This window comes from Carassius auratus, chromosome 9 (assembly GCF_003368295.1).
Source record: "Carassius auratus strain Wakin chromosome 9, ASM336829v1, whole genome shotgun sequence".
NCBI lineage: Eukaryota > Metazoa > Chordata > Actinopteri > Cypriniformes > Cyprinidae > Carassius > Carassius auratus.
The window spans coordinates 15,216,162-15,233,572 of record NC_039251.1 but is presented as its reverse complement, the minus strand read 5'-3'; the positions used below and the strand labels follow the sequence as shown (position 1 = coordinate 15,233,572).

The following is a 17,411-nucleotide window of genomic DNA, read 5'->3' as shown; positions in this document are numbered from 1 at the left end:
TATTTCCCAGCCATGCAGGCTATTTTAATCGCTATTCGAGCTGCTCTTGCTAGATTAACTGTGATGGGGAGTCTTTTCTCAGTTCCTCCCTGGAGTCAGGCTCCGTTTGCCTCTATTGTTGATGCCAACAACCCACCTTTCACAGAATTCCAATGATCTTTGACAGTTTCTGTTCCCATCATCTGTCCTGCCTGGCCGCTGCAACCGCATTTGCCATTCTGCAGGCCGCATTCACATTCAACACAGATACGGAGCATGCCGTTAGGAAATGCAGAGCATTATTGGAGGACAGAAAGCCTTCTTCAGCCATCAACCAGTACACAGACTGAGCGTGCCTCAGGGCTGTGTCTCTGCCTGCTAGTCTATTATATCCTCTAATGTCCATGACTATTACAGTGGGCTTGAGCAAAGACTGAACGTCACACATATCCGGCAGTTAATGTGCTGGTAAAATGCTGCATTGTTTAGTGATTGAGAGGAAATGGTGGAAGAAATACTCTGCAGATACAATACATTGTGGAAAATATTTTTTTGAAGCTGTAAATCTAACAAAGATTATCGGAGTACATTTGACAAGTACTGTAAGTACTATTTCAGTCTTTCTACTTCTTAATTTCATGTTTAATTCAGTGGGATTTTTTTCTCTTGTTGTGCCAAACTTATTACAACATCACATTAACTCTCATCACATGAAGACAACAGACTACCATTCAAAAGTTTAATGCCAGTAAAATTACGAACAACAACAAAAACAACAACACTTATTTGGCATGGATGCATCAAATTTACTAAAAATCTTGTTTCATACAAACGCAGCTGCTGCCATTTTGCTACAATTGTTTTGTGCACTGTAATGGATTATATGAAAACTAACAAACTGGTAAGATTTTAAAACATTTTCATCTTAAATCTTTTATTGCCTTAATTATTTATGTGGTAAAATGTTGTCTAATAAGTGGTTTGACTGCGTCGTTTCCCTTAAATGTCCTTCTAGTTTGAACTTGCTGTTTGCTTGCAACTGCTGTGTTCACGGATCAAAATTGAATGTCTAATTGTTTACTTATGTGGCAAGTAGCCATGTAATAAGTGGGATAATGTACATCAAGTCGGTTGATCTCCCGGAATAAACCCCTTCAGGCTGATACAAGACCCCTCCGCTCCTGATCACCCTGTCTGGGTTTATAACAACTGGCTGGATGTACATTATCCCTTACTTACTGTATATTTTACAACATTTTCAAATAAATGCAGCTTTTGTGGGCATAATAATCTTATTTACTATAAGATAATATTGTACCTTATCTCCATCTGAAAAGCTGTGTCCGTCACTTGCTCTCCTCCAGGAGATTTCAGGCAAAGGTTCGCCCTCAGCCTTGCAGGAGATCATAGCAGCACTGCCTTCCACAGCCGTCACGTTCCTTAGCTTAGTAATGTGAGGCTGGACTGCAAGAGAGGGGCAACAGAGGAATGTGACAAAGACAAAAGAGAAAGATACTGAACTGGAAAAAAAAACTCAAGCTTAGATTACAATAGTCATAAGATATCTGCCACTGCCTTTACACACAGCACAAATCCTATAGCTGCGATGTAAACATCTTTTCATTTGAGAATAAAGATGTAATATGTACAGGTGCATCTTAATAAATTAGAATGTCGTGGAAAAGTGCATTTATTTTAGTAATTCAACAAATTGTGGAACTTGTGTATTAAATAAATTCGAAGTAGTTTAAGTCTTCGGTTCTTTTAATTGTGCTATTGTCAAGAGGAAAATGAGAAACAAGAGACCAAAATATGCAGATGAGCTGAAGGTCACTGTCAAAGAATCCTGTGCTTCCATACCACCTCAGCAGTGTCACAAACTGATCACCTCCATGCCACGCTGAATTGAGGCAGTAATTAAAGCAAAAGGAGCCCCTACCAAGTATTGAGTACATGTACAGTAAATGTAATATTTTTTTTATTGGTCTCATGAAGTATTCTAATTTGTTGAGATTGTAAATTGGTGTTAAATGTTTTTTGTTAAATGTGAGCCAAAATCATCGCAATTAAAAGAACCAAAGACTCAAACTACTTCAGTCTGTGTGCATTGAATTTATTTATAGAGCTCGAGTTTCTCTTAATTGTCTCATTAATCTTTCGCCTTTTACTAAAGATTTCCGTGTAGGGGAGCTTTTGCGAGTGACCTGTATTTTTGGGTGCTCTGCTCACAGCAGAGCTACATTTCATCTTGGGGAGTTGTGGCCTAATGGTTAGAGAGTTGGACTCCCAATCGAAAGGTTGTGAGTTCGAGTCCCGGGCCGGCAGGAATTGTGGGTGGGGGGAGTGCATGTACAGTTCTCTCTCCACCTTCAATAAAACAACTTAGGTGCCCTTGAGCAAGGCATCGAACCCCCAACTGCTCCCCGGCGCTGCAGCATAAATGGCTGCCCACTGCTCTGAGTGTGTGTTCACAGTGTGTGTGTGTGTTCTGTGTGTGTGCACTTCGGATGGGTTAAATGCAGAGCACAAATGCTGAATGTCACGTCACTTATTTATTTAAAACATGAGTTTCACAATTTGAGTTGAATTACTGAAATAAATGAACTTTTCCGCGACATTCTAATTTATTGAGATGCACCTGTATACATACCAAAAATATTTTTTTTCCTTTGGACACTCTGAAATATCTACTACTCAACGGTTTCTCTTTCAGAGTACATATTGCACTTGGGTGACGATTCAGTAAATTTCAGACTGAACTTTGAGTCAACAGCATCATTCTGGTCTGACAATCAACAATCTTTCATGGGCACGCAACTGAAAAAAACAAACAAAACATAATATTGCAGAAAGGTCTGCATTTTGAGGTTCAGAAAAAGAGACAGCGCATTGACAAGCACAACACATCTGTTGCTATCTGAATCTAACAGGCTCCCACTGGTAAATAAACATTAGTAAACTGCAGGGGTTGTGTGGCATAGGAATACTTAAGATTCTCATCATAAATCTATGATAAGGCTTGTCTTGTGTAGCAACGCTCATTAGTAGGGTAGCTGATGTACAACAGCGGCAGCCTTCAAGCAAAGAGGTGACACCATCGCAGCGTTTAACCTGATAAATATACATAAAAAAATGCTTTCCCGCAGGGCGCACAATAATAGCGGATAAATAAAAGAGAACGGCAGAACAGAGGAAAAAATCTTATCAGCATAATCTCTTTCTCTTTCTATGTTGACATTAGGGATTAAATCAACTAACAATTAATCTAAGAAATGAGCATGATCCTAACGATAAAGACTGATTTGCATTTAGATGTTCTTCAGGAACTACATGTTCATATCCATGCAAACAGATGCAGAAATCCACTTTTTAACCACCTTTTTTTTAAAAACATATTTGTCAATAGACAGCAAATGCAATGTCAAAGAGTTTCATTTCACAATTTGAACAATAAATCATCATTAATAAGAAGTTACATAGCGGTCATAACACCGCCAGGAAAAACCCAAAAACATATCAGTAGATGGCAACGGTGCTGAGATAAAGCGTAATGAGGCAATCCAGCGCTAGAACCTTGGGATGCCATTCATTAAAGCCAAAAACTAGTTTTATGCGCATGCAGGAAACGCAGAAGAAGCGTGCCTAGCTGAGTGGAAACCCTAGCAGCCTTCGCTCTGTTAGCTGTCAGGGGTCATAAAGGAAAGTTACAACTTGGATTCACACCACGCTTTGCAAAACAAAACTCTCATCCAATAACGGAGGCTCATTTAAATGAGTTGCTTTGAAGAATACCCTTTGCTTGCACATGGAAAGTATTCTGATGACTACAGAATAAATCTCCATACATTTACATGAGCAGACAAGGTGCTATCTGAATAATCGGTTAAATGTTGGCAGCCTCATGAAAATCGAAATCAAAATTCCTTCCCATAAAGAATATGTCACCCATTCTCAAGCAATTTAGGCCATCTGTTTATGGAAGAAAAGCATGTCTCATGGCCGGACTGGAAAAGTGAAGCACATGGATGTAGCTGTCAATCACCTTTCAAAAACATCAGGGTTCCTGCTGTTGCACTAGCCATAATGAAGGTAGAAAGGTTTTTTTTTTCTTCTTTCTCAGGAGCCATGGATGCTGACAATTATACAAACTACTTCATTCAACTATAGCCTAAACTAGTGTCCAGAAAGACACGCAAATGGGTCATCTTGCATGTAAGCCATAAGATCAAGATATATTAATGTGTATATAATTCTATAATAATATACATTGAATTTATTTAAAATGTACACTACCATTCAAGTTCAAGGGGTAAGCATTTAATTTCATTTATTTTAGAAATTATACACATTCAACTGATAAAACACTTTCTATTCATAAAAAAAAAAAAAAAAAAACTAATACAATGATTTTCAACATAATAATAAGACCACCAAATGCCTGCTGAAAATGAATTTGGCCAAGAATAAATGAAAATGGAAAACATGAAAACAGAAAATAATTACATAAAATAGTAATAACATTTCACAATATTACTGTTCTTACAATATTTTGATCAAATAAATGTGGCCTTGGTGAGCATAAGATATTTATTTTATAAACAATAAAAAATGAAATAAAATATTGCGGATACCATGCATATGAATGGTAGTGTATATTGCAATTTTGTTTTATTTCTTAATCTTTTACTTTTAGAACTGTGCCTATCACCCCACGTTCACTCCACATGTAAATGCTTTAATTTGTAGCTCTTATTGTAAGTGTATATTTTAACATTAAAAAATATACCCCCCCCCCCCCCTCCCACCCCTAGCAATTTCAGAATGTAAACACGTGAGCTGATTTTTTATACTTATGGTTTTGATGCACATGTAAACATACTCAATGACTCACAACTACAATTATCACCACATAACCCAAAACTCAAAGGGAATAACAAACACAATAGCACTAGTGCAAAATATGCAGTCAAATGGTAAACAATGTGGTTCTATTTAACATGATTTATTCATGCCGTTGTACATGTTGGACACATTACATCATAGTAACAACTTCTGGGAGATGTGCCACAGTTATGAGCAGAAATATATATATATTTTTTAAATAAATAAATAAAAGGAAAAAAGATGAAAAATTAGAACCTAATCCTGACAAATTCTGGCCTTTTCCTCTCTTTATATACTAGTCTATTGTTTGAGATAATTAATTTTCGAATTATGTAATGGTTTTAGGTCTTTCAAAATTTGAGCAATAATTTTGACAGGACTACAATCTCGCTTAGTCTGACAGGTAAAATCCTATTTAGTGGATGAAGAGTTATGTAACCCAATAGAAAAAGGATTTCTCACCAAAAACCTTGAGGAACAGTTCATGCTCTACTTCTCCTGCCTTGTTAAAGGCTTTGCAGGTGTAGGAGCCCCCGTCGTCCTGTTGAATGTTTCGAACTGTGAGCGTGGTACCTCGAGCTCTCATTACATACCGCTCCGATTCCTGGAGCTGCACTCCCTTCCTGACAAAGCACACATATACAACACATGTTAGTTGAACAAAGCCGAAATTCCCAACACTGTGGAATAATTTGTATCACAAGAAGAAAATCTCCCTGCCCAGCCAATCAAAAATACTGTACATAATGCAGATGTAGGAAGCAAAGAAACGGCAGGTGATGGGTTATTCATCATACATGGAGATACAACATTTCAGTATATTCTGTTACATTCAATATACATACCATATAGGTATGCCGTCGAGGTGGAGACAGAATAATGCAATATTTTTTGGAGAAGATTACAGCGCAGCTTCAGACTGTCATAATGTTAGGAAAGGAAGGAACGGAAATGAAATCTATTTAAAGCAGAGAGACCTGTGTGGCTACAGGAAATGGGGAGAAGGGAATCAAATCACACCTTCTCTGGCTATACAGAAAGAGGGAACAGAGAGACGGATGCTCCATTCCAGTCGCTGCTTACAACAAAATTATTAAAACTGAGCAGATGTTTCTCAGCCAGAGGACATTACGACACATTAATTGTAGTGACGCTAATTGTACACGAGTCTCACTGGTGCAAGCAAGTGCAGGACTCAAGGGCACAATACTAATAAACCAGGCTCGTGATCATAGTAACTTTCCAGTCTACGTATTGTACCTTTTAGTATCAACTCTCAGAGCAACATACGTTTTTCAATCTGGTTCTCATGAGAGCACCTGGAGATTTGGTTTGGTGCTCACATTGCAAAATGCTAAATTGCAAAATTGTTTTCCAGGTAAATAAAAAAGGAAGAAGCTTTGTTTAGAATGCAAAAGTAAGTGAAATAAATAAATAAAATCTTTTCACGTCACATTCTGACAAAATACATTTAACAACGACTGCAATGTTGCTCACTGTTAAAAAACTTGGTCAGTTTTAGTATATTAAGATGTTTAACTTACATTTATTTATAGCATTTTTTAAATTTTTATAAATTATTATTATTATTATTTTAAATAAATACACTGAAATACACTTTACTTCCTCCACAGTCCTTTTGTAGGCACCAGTAAACATGCTAAATTAAATTAAACTATCAGGTTTTAGCAGACGTAATCTAATTGGTAGTGCTTCTGTCATGTCTCAGTGTATCAGTGAGTGGTTTGGTTAGGCTCATTCATTAAAGGTCAACGTGTGAGAATGCTTGGCAGAAATCGCTTCCATCTCGCTCATTCTCATCCAAGCTGGAGGTAATTACAATGATTGAGAGCCTGCAATCAACGAATTGGACCGCTGTCACTCAAAGCCCACACATTAAGGATGAAATAAATGTGTCCATTCCCAGTCATCACAGCTCTTTCTTGGCTGCGATACCTTGTTCCTGCTCTTCAGTTTTTGCATGATACCTTAACTCATTGAAACTCTTGGGGCCAGTTTTACTAAACAGGGCAAATTACCGTGAGAGCACAATTCCAAAATGGCGCCGATCGGAGGGGAAATTTCTACAAGTGATTTACTAACAATGCGCAAATTAAAGAACACAGATGCAACATCTCATTTACATAACGCAAATAAAGAAGCCACAGTACGCTGAAAAGAATCAGAGGAAAAAATTAAGGTTTACTGCAAGTTTTGATAGACTGGTTCAAAGTGGTCATTCAAAGTGGTCTTTTATTTCCTGAAGCAAATTAAAAATAACATGGCTTGGCAAATTATATGTTTGGAAAATGTGTTATTTTTTTCTGGCATTCAAAATAAATACTGTATGTGTGGAAAAAACTCTTCTCCCTTCTACCAATGCGCTCTCAGTTTTCTGTGGTGCTTCCTCTTAGCAATAATAATTGCAGCCATTTCAAGCACAAAATAGTTTAAGACATATTTTTGGGCGTTAAATAATAGTGCAAATGCCAGTAATTTGACAAGCGCAAACGTCAATAAATCACATTGCGTGATTCATTTGAATACTCCTCTCCAATAACTTTTGTGTCTAAAAGGGAAACTCCTAAAAATACATATTCAATAAGGTCAGGCACAAAAATAACTGTGTCCACACCTTTTCAGTGCTAATTCATCACTGCGCATCTTAACCTGACAGTACTATTTTAACGGCAAAAGACAGTTTGCGCTGGCACAAGCTGTTAGTAAAACTGGCGCTTGATTTACAAGGAAAAAAAAAATCTGTTCTTGTATTAAATTTAAAAAAAAAATAAAAAAATCAGGTGTGGTTAAATAATTATATAAAGGTTTCAAAATGTTTTAGGGATAATAATACATTTAAAATTAAATAATAAATATAATAAAAATAATTTTCTGATTAGTTTTATAATCAAACTTAAAGTTTAGCAACCGAAAGCATTAAATACATAGAAATTGCCTTGTTTATACTCTATATTATTTGTCTTATTTCTATATAATTGTAAATAAACCACCAGTATGCTCTGATTTTGCAGTGAGGGTGATAAATTTGTCATACCTGTGCCAGGTAACATCAGGTTCAGGTGAGCCGTAGGCCCGGCAGGTGAAGGTCACAGATTCTCCATAGTCCGCAGTGGCGTTAAAGGACTGCTGTGGCACAGAGACGACCGGCGGAACTGTTTGAGAAAGAAAAATATGATATGCCGTTTCTGTCACCTCTGAATTTTGCTAATACACACACTTGTCATTTCTAATTTTTCAGTGTGAAATCTCTCGGAAGTTTTCATGTTATTTCTCAAATGTTCTAGTCTCAACAAATACTTATTCAAATGACATTCATTCACAAGCCATCAACATGTTCTCATGTCCTGGGAAATACTGGTTGACAGCATGTGGCACACACTGAGCTAAATTAATACTCAAATGCCTTTTTCTTGAGATCAAATTTCTCTGTACAAATTCTGATCACGCTGAAAAATTGCCAGTTTTAGAGTATATGACAACACGACTGCTGTATCCTCCAGTAATGTAGTGAGTTTTCATTTATATTCCAACACACACAGGCACAGCAGTTGATAGAACTAACTCTTTATTCACTCACCTTCATCTCCAGCGCATACAGATCATCAACAACGTGATCGCACTCAAAATGCATCCTCACAAGCCAGAAAAAGAATGAATAAATACATCAGCCACACTGTGTGTCTAAACTAAATCAATAAATCCTGAGCAGTCCACTTAATTAAATAGTGAAAGGTCATTGGAGAAAGACCTCGGAGTCAAACAAGAGGTCAACCTGGATGCCCTAAAAAAATTCCACTAACAATCTCACAAAATATATAAAGTATATTTTTTCAGAGCTCATATTCATGAAAATATTGACTTTTCTTTGTCGATCTTTGTAAAGTGACTGTTTACAGCTGAAAGTATATGCGTGTATGTCTATTAAAGCTCCATATGTGAACTCCAAGGTCAGGTATATAGCAATTTTCATTGGTATAGTCTATTATGGGAATATGAAATGATTTGAGTGAGAATTTTTATTTTTCCATCTCTGCAGAGAACCGTAAGGTGATAAAGTAATTTCAGGCTGAACCTAACCCAATTTCCACTCGTTCAGAAATTATTCCGCCATGCCCTTCAGAATGAGGTAATTCACCTGAGATGGAATGACGTTCAAATAGTTTCAGTAATAGGCAGCAATGTTCTTCTGCAAACTTCCTACACCGATTTTTAAATACAGCATTTTTGTTCCCTTTTGCAATTTGCTGGTTTAGGGAATGGATGGAGCCATCCTGTCTGGAAAAAAGGAATCATTTTGAGTTATTGAGACTGGTTTAAAGACATAACACAATTTAATGGAGTGTGCGCCGGGGTAAAAAGATTAGATTAAATGGATGTTTTATTCATGGTCACTTTCAGCCTGACTTGGCAGTATATTAACACATCCCTCTCAACCTCTATTAGAAATCATAAACGCACACACTATTTGCTTTTCCCTCTGCACATTATGGGTCATTCATTAGGTAAACCCAAACTGCTGACAGCCAAGTTCAAATTAATGCCATGATTGTTTTGCCATTTGCCATTTGTCTTCAGAGCATCAATGGCGTGCATTACTAAGAGTTTTTTTTTTTTTTTGGATGAAATGACAGCCGCTGAGGTGATGGAGATCATCATCATTACGGCTGGGGTTCAATCTCACAACAGAGCAGCTCAGCAAGCTTTATCCACTCTCCGGGGTTAAATAGTTCCAGCCTTGGAGGCAGTCCTACAATTGAACTGCTGGTAATGAGGGTGTCTGTGATTGGGCAGCTCAAAGATCACACTCAGGGCACTGCAGATTTGTCCATTTTTATCTTTCCTTTGAATTTGATCATAAATGTACTTTTTTTTCCATACTTAAAAGGGATAGTTAACATCATGCTGTTCCAAACCCATATGACTTTTGTCTCCTGTATAATAAAGAAAGGAAAAATGTTTAATTGTACATTTTGTCAGAATAAAAGTAGCATAAAACTGAGCCGTATGACTTGGCAGCAATATCTGGCAACTATGCAAGTCATCTTAAGTCAAATGATAGCTTTATTTGAGAAAGAAATTGAATTCAACTCTAGAGGGCACTCCGTTCTGTACCTTGCCATTCACTCAGGACTCCATTTCCCATAATCATTTGCCTGGACTCATCAAGTGCATCACCCGACTCTCATCTGATCTCATCATCATTTCACAGCTGTCTCACATTAGTAGGACTATAAGAATAGCACACACACTCTCTGTCTTTACTGGTGATTGAATGTTTAGTCCTTCTGTGTTTCCTAGTTTCTGTGTTCCTAGTTTTGTCTTTCTCGAGTTTTGATCCTTGGACTGTTAGCTTGTTTTTGATTGTCTGCTGCCTGCCCTGACCATTGCCTGTCTTGTTGGATTACTCTTTATGCTCTTTTAATAAAGTCTGCAAATAGAAACCCCACTTCGTCGTCACGACTCCCATTGTTACAGTTTTTTTCCCCTTTAACCCACAATTCTATTTTATCACTTCATATCATATTTGGAACTTTTAATTTTTTAATTTTATTTTTTTGCAATACTTTTGTAAGGTTAAGGTGGTTTCATTGTACAGTTACTGCATGAAAAAAAACTACAACAAAAACACAGTCTTAAGGATTTCCCTTCTCTTTTTCAGAAGGAAAGTCAGGCATAGGTTTGTAATGACTTCTAAGCAGTTAAATAATTACAGATTTTTTATTTTCTCAGTAAACTATCCCTTTATATTTTACATGTGGTGCACACACACTGTGGAATTGTGCTAAGAGTCATGGAGGAAACACACACACACACTGCATAGCACTGGGCAGGGCTGGGCTGTCATGCACCGAATTGGTTCCAACAAGATTATCATTGACTTTCTTGCCAATCGATGCCTATTTTCCAAAGGCAGTAATCTAATTTAACCTATTCCCAGATACGCATGCCCAACTGAAACAGCTCTGCTAATGTGAGACACAATTGGGCATTAAGACATCAAATCAGTCCAGAAAACCATCTAACATAGACTGAATTGACCTTTAGCATCAACAGTTACACACTTTCAAAGGCTAATAATTCAGCTACAAATAAAAATGGTGATAAAACAGATATTTTGAAGTACAAAAATCTACTGGAACAAAAACCACTGAGATCTCTTTAATATCTTAATTGTTCCTCTGAGGCAGAGGTGAGATTAAATAGAAGTTTAGCAACTGCTGCTTATGTTTCCTGCTTCTCAATTTTTTTCTCATGGGAACAAACATCTCAAAACATCTCAGTAATATTTATATGGATTCAAACATGTATGGTAATTATTAACTTACTGGACTTACACTTTTGTTCAAAAGTCTGTGGTCAGAAATATTATTTGTTTCATTATTAAAAAAACATTTGCATTTATTTATGTAATGTATATAGCATATATTTCAAACAAATGCTGTTCCTTACACATAAATACAACATCGCACAACACTGATAATAATAAGAAAGCAAATGAGCAGAAAATCTGAATATTAGAATGATTTCTGAAGGATCATGTGACACTGAAGTCTTGAGTAATGGCTGCTGAAATTAAGTTTTACCACCACAGAAATAAATTAAATTATATATATCATTAAAAAAAAATTGACCCCCAGAACTCTTGAATGTTATTGTATGCCATTCCAATTAATTACCTCATTTAATTTTTTTTTTTTACTACTACTAAATAATGTTACAAGAAATATCAGCAACAATATTGACACTTTTATGCAATACTTGAGAAAAAAAATCGAAGCTATTCAACAAATTCCAGTGCTGCTCATTTATGTACACTAAATAAAACTGCATAAGAAATAATCTCAGTTTCTTGAAGACATTTTCATTTAATTTCTCTTCATATCTATATTCATATACACATATCACGCAGGGGCCGGGGAAAGCTAAGCTCTCTGCAGCCTAACTCACACATTAAAGCCACAACATTACATGTATTACAGAGACGCTGTTTAGTATGTATGGTCTAGGCATTTCAAAGTCATCTCAAAGTGTCCAGACTTTTCAAACGACAACATGCATCCGGCAAAAGCGGCTAGCTTTGAAAAGATCAAAACGTCTCCTAGAGGACAAAGACATATTAATTTTGTATTCCCTATCTAACACTTATCTGACCAGGGGCTTCAGAACAGCCCTGCAGAGTGGCATTTATTTTATGTCGGTCTCTGATATGTGTTGTCATGTCGGCTGGATTATCGGTCATGCCTCATTGAGCACCATGATTGGATCAGCAAGGAAAATATCAGAAGTAAACTAAACAGACACCCGTTCATGTTCGCTATCATCGCCTTAGACAAGGACACGCAGACGGGATGATGTCACTGCACTGTTTCCTTCCCATCAGACAGCACAGGGCTAATGTCACTGAGATAACAGGATGTGCGTGGCTTTCGTCTGAAAGATAGGGCTGTAACGAATTTATGCTTAAAGGAACAGTTCACTAAAAATGGAAAACATAAATGTAATGTGTTATTTAACCAGACAGATCTCAGGAATGACTACTGGATCCATATTAGTTTCCCAAACTCACCGTTAACCACCAGGATGATGTCCCGGAAGTCGATCTCTCCTCTGGCCTCGACTCTTGCCTCACAGCGATATACTCCTTCATCTGCTTTAGTTACTCTCTGGACTTGCAAATTATTGTTTTGTAGGAGCTGAAACTCTGGAGAACAAAATATTTGATGGTGTGTTAATGAAAAGCTAATTTTGTCTTCAAAGGAGCTATATTTATTGCTGGCTGAAATCACATTTATAAGGTAATCCTTTACAACAATAACAATTTAAACATAAATAAAACATTTTTGACAATTTTTTCCCATTTCTCAAATCAGCTCCAGAGCAGCTTGAGCTCAACAATAATTTTCGACAATTAAAGTAACAATACGTATTTATCTCGGCAAAGGTGTGCTTTACAATGTAGGTGATAGGCAGTATATTTGGCAGATTACTTACTCTCAGTATCTTCAATAATCTCCACATTGTTGTAAAACCAGGAGACCACAGGAACGGGGGAGCTGGTGACATCACAGACCACTTCAGCCACGTCACCCTGTCGAAACTCCTGAGGTGACCTCACATCTCTGAACGTCAGCTTCTCTGTGGGTCAGGGAGGAGAAACATTTTGTAAAAAAAGCTCCTAATGCACATTAGCATTCAAAAGTTTGGGATCAGTAAGACATTTTTTAAATAAATTAATACTATTTACTTCTTTTTTTTACTTCTTTTTTAAGGTTAATTATGTTACTTGCAATTTTTGGTAATTGTCTGTAAAATGTAATACAAATTTCTGAGCAAAAATGGTTTTAACACCATTTCTTTCTGTGAACACTCTTACACTATGTCATGGTACTTTTCAGGTGTGGGTGACCTCAAATCTTCCTTGTGAAAATTGTTAAGAAGGTTACTTTGGAAATGTCACAGGTTACAGATTACAATAATAATAATAAAAAAAGAAGAAAAAAAAGAAAAAAAAAGAAAAGAAAACATTATTAGTGAATTGTTGGCCTTCTGGAAAGTATGTTCATTTACTGTACATGTTCTCAATACTTGGTAGGGGCTCATTTTGCTTTAATTACTGCCTCAATACAGCGTGGCATGGAGGGGATCAGTTTGTGGCATTGCTGAGGTGGAATGGAAGCACATGATTCTTTGACAGTGACCTTCAGCTCATCTGGATTTTTTGGTCTCTTGTTTCTCATTTTCCTCCTGACAATACCTCATAGATTCTCTATGGGGTTCAGGTCTGGTGAGTTTTTGCTCCATGGAAATTTAACCAACTTTTGGTGCTTTTGGCAGTGTAGGCAGATGCCAAATCCTGCTGGAAATTTAAATCAGCATATTCAAAAAGCTGTTCAACAGAAGGAAGCATGAAGTGCTCCAAAATTTCTTGGTAAATGAGTGCAGTGCCTTTTGTTTTAAAAAAACACAATGGACCAACACCAGCAGATGACATTGTACCCCAAATCATCCCAGACTGTGGAAACTTAACACTGGACTTCAAGCAACTTGGGCTATGAGCTTCTCCACCCTTCCTCCAGACTCTAGGACCTTGGTTTACAAATTAAATACAAAACTTGCTCTCATCTGAAAAGAGGACTTTGGACCACTGGGCAATAGTCCACTTCTTCTTCTCCTTAGCCCAGGTAAGACGCCTCTGACGTTGTCTGTGGTTCAGCAAATTCCTTGACACATCTGTGTGTGGTGGCTCTTGATGCCTTGACCCCAGCCTCAGCCCATTCCTTGTGAAGTTCACTCAAATTCTTGAATCTATTTTGCTTGACAATCCTCATAAAGGCTGTGGTTCTCGGTTTGTTGTGCATCTTTTTTCTTCCACACTTTTTCCTTCCACTCAACTTTCTGTTAACATGCTTGGATACAGCACTCTGTGAAAAAGCGAGCTTCTTTGGCAATGAATGTTCGTGGCTTACCCTTCTTGTGATGTTTGTCTTCTGGACAACTGTCAGATCAGCAGTCTTCCCCATGATTGTGTAGCCCAGTGAACCAAACTGGGAGACCATTTTTAAGGCTCAGGAAACCTTTGCTGGTGTTATGAGTTGATTAACTGATTGGCATGTCACCATATTTTTTAATTGTTGAGATGGTGGGTTTTTGTTAAATGTGAGCCAAAATCATCACAATTAAAAGAACCAAAGACTTAAACTACTCCAGTATGTGTTCATTTAATTTATTTAATACACAAATTTCACAATTTGAGTCGAATTACTGAAATAAGTGAACTTTTCCACAACATTCTAATTTATTGGAATGTACCTGTACTTGCATCTAACAATGCCTTAGAATTTTTTTCTCAGTAACTATAATAGATTAGTTAGATTTATTTTGCAAGTAAATTATGTAACACCATTACACACCATAAAATACCCCAAATTAAAACAAAACAAACATGTCTGATCAAGCTGCATGCTGCCAGTTGTTCTGGATGGGGCTGTATGTTGTGGAAGTTGTACGGATTTAATTTGTAACACGTAAAATCCAAGTGGTATGAAGACAAAAGAAAAAACACATGAGGGCTTTGGAGAACTAGTTCAGACCCCCCCAGTGTGGAAACCAAAGAAAAAGCAAGGAAAAACAAGGGACATGTCAACACCTACGTCTGCTTTTCATAAATCAGGTGTGCTTCCACATCGTCTCTGATTATTTGTAATTCACAGCCACATTCTGACACACCAAAACCACATTTTGTTTGTGTGGGAAGCTGCTGTAAACATCTGCTACACCACAGTATAAGAAAATGTGTCTTCAGAGGACTGAAAGAAAGATGCAGCACACCCTCATCAGCACAGCGGCTCTGTGTATTGATCTGTGAGTCATGTCTGTTTACACACAGCTCCCACTGCTCTAAACACAACTTCTAATGGAACATAGGCAAATGCCAAGCTTGGAACAAAGTCAGCCACAGAGAAGCAAGATTGTGAAATATCTCCTGGAATTTTACAAGATCTACTCATTAAACACACTGAGGATTAAAATAACATTCTCATACACTTAAAAAAACCCAGAAAGACAGAGAATCTGGTGAACATTTCACATAGCCTTGTTTTACCCATGTGATTTAAGCCTTTGAAGAGAAACATTTCCTTTCTTTTTCACTTTGTCTGGACTTGGCATCTCTTGCTTTCACTCTTGCTCTTTATTACTTTTAGTCACCTCTTCCCCATTAATTCAAGAGTTTATCAAAGTAATACATTAAAGTGTGTTTCCAAAAGGAAAGTTTCACTCAAAGTTTCACTCAAAGATTACAATTCTGCCATTATTGTCACTATTATGTTGTTTTAAACTTTTTTCTTCTTTTGTGAAACATATAAGAAGAAACTGAGATGGTTGCTATTTTTCATTTCCAGTACAGTGTACGGGAATTAAAGCCATCATTAAAATATATATCCATAGATCATAGATCATAGATCCAAATGATTGATTTATAAATAGGGCTCATGAATCTTAATAGATCTACTGCAGGGATTTAAGTATTCAGTATTTTTGTCTTTTTTTTCCAAGTACAAACATTTTTAAATCAAGATGCATTCACTTGAGAAGCTAAATGATGTACAATAAGATATTAAACCCGGTTTTTCAAAATTAAGTGAGTTTACGCTTAAAATACTTAAATATCCGCTAAAGGGGTAAGAAAAATAAAATTAATTCAAAAGGAAAACGTTTACTCTATATTTAATAATTACAATATTGTATTAATATAATATTAATATTTTTAATTCCTATACATTTAATGTAGATTTAAAAAAAATGAATATATTATGTCATTTTGCATTAAAACAAGACAAAAAGCACTTTTTGCATTGAATCTATAATGAGCTCACTGGAAAAAATCACTGCATATTATAATTCACTGAATTTCAGTCTCATTTAACTATAGTATGACTTCAAAAGACTTGGAAAATTATGATACTTTTATAGCACTTTCGCATCTGTTTTATTCCCAATACATTATATTTGCATAAACCACAACTACTACTTTCTGTACAAATTTCTCTGCTCCACAGAGGAAAGAAAGAAAGAAAGCGAAACTATTCTCCCTCGTCCTTGTTTCTTTTTTCCTCTCAATAATACTAGTTTTTTCTCGGTCATGTGGTGGCAGCTGTCTCGTTGTTGGGGAAATTACATTTAGCTTTACATCAACAGATTTGTCAAACATCTTTGGATGGAACACGTCCATTTCCCCTGCATTGTGAAGCTCTCTTTGAAAGCTTTTGGATGTCCCCTATTCACAGGGAAAATCAAAACAGCCATTTCAATGGCAGCGTTTCCAGTGGTGGAGGGGTTTTTGCGCTAACACACATAATGTCCTTAGCTATGTAATGGATTCCCACATAGTTGTGCCAAGATGTTGTTCCATTGTAATTTGCATCAATATACAGTTTTCTTGAATTGCTTTTATAGCCAGGATATGTAATAGCATGCTTCCTTGTATTATGCTAAATAAATCTCAATGTAAATGTATGATAATTTCAGGGTAAAAGTTTGCATCAAATATAATCTCCAAAGAGAACAAATGGACAGATGGAGTGTTACTGAATCATTTTTTTCTTCAGGTGCAATTTTTTTCTGATATCTTTGTATTGATTTCAGCCATGGCTGAAACTGGAATGATGTACAGTATGTTACTGGAGAAAAACAAACTTTAGAGGAAATTCTTGAGTGTACCTTAGATGACAAGCTATTTCAAGCTATTTTAAAACAACCCATCTTAAGAAACGCGAACATCACTGTCGGAACTTTACTTCCACATATGAAAAGCCTGCTTGCTTTTTTTCTCTGTTTATTTGTAAAATAGAGCAAAAAAGACAATTATCTAGGTATCTCTAGCTGGTCTCTCGGCACAGATGTGAGTCTGGGCTTTGACAGTGAAGGGATGTTGAAAGGGACAGCATCCCCACCGCTCAGAGAACACAGGCGCGCCAGGAAGCCTGGTATCCCCTGGGTGGATTCTGTTTGCTGAGTGCCATGAGCAT

At 36.7% G+C, this 17,411-nt stretch overlaps 1 protein-coding gene and 1 non-coding gene across 2 annotated transcripts in view; one reads left to right on the top strand and one right to left on the bottom strand.

Moving 5' to 3' along the window:
* The window catches only part of LOC113108469 (neural cell adhesion molecule 2-like), a 179,652-nt gene that overhangs the window by 24,832 nt on the left and 137,409 nt on the right, over window positions 1-17,411 (bottom strand). Inside the window, exons 4-8 of the mRNA XM_026271619.1 lie at window positions 12,877-13,020; window positions 12,452-12,586; window positions 7,919-8,036; window positions 5,326-5,486; window positions 1,298-1,443 (exon numbers count right to left, since the gene is read on the bottom strand). Of these exons, the coding sequence (XP_026127404.1) occupies window positions 1,298-1,443; window positions 5,326-5,486; window positions 7,919-8,036; window positions 12,452-12,586; window positions 12,877-13,020 (704 nt within the window). The remainder of the gene's footprint in view (window positions 1-1,297; window positions 1,444-5,325; window positions 5,487-7,918; window positions 8,037-12,451; window positions 12,587-12,876; window positions 13,021-17,411) is intronic.
* On the top strand, window positions 2,103-2,217 carry LOC113109404 (U5 spliceosomal RNA). The gene has a single exon (XR_003292970.1). It is a non-coding gene; the product is annotated as a U5 spliceosomal RNA (small nuclear RNA).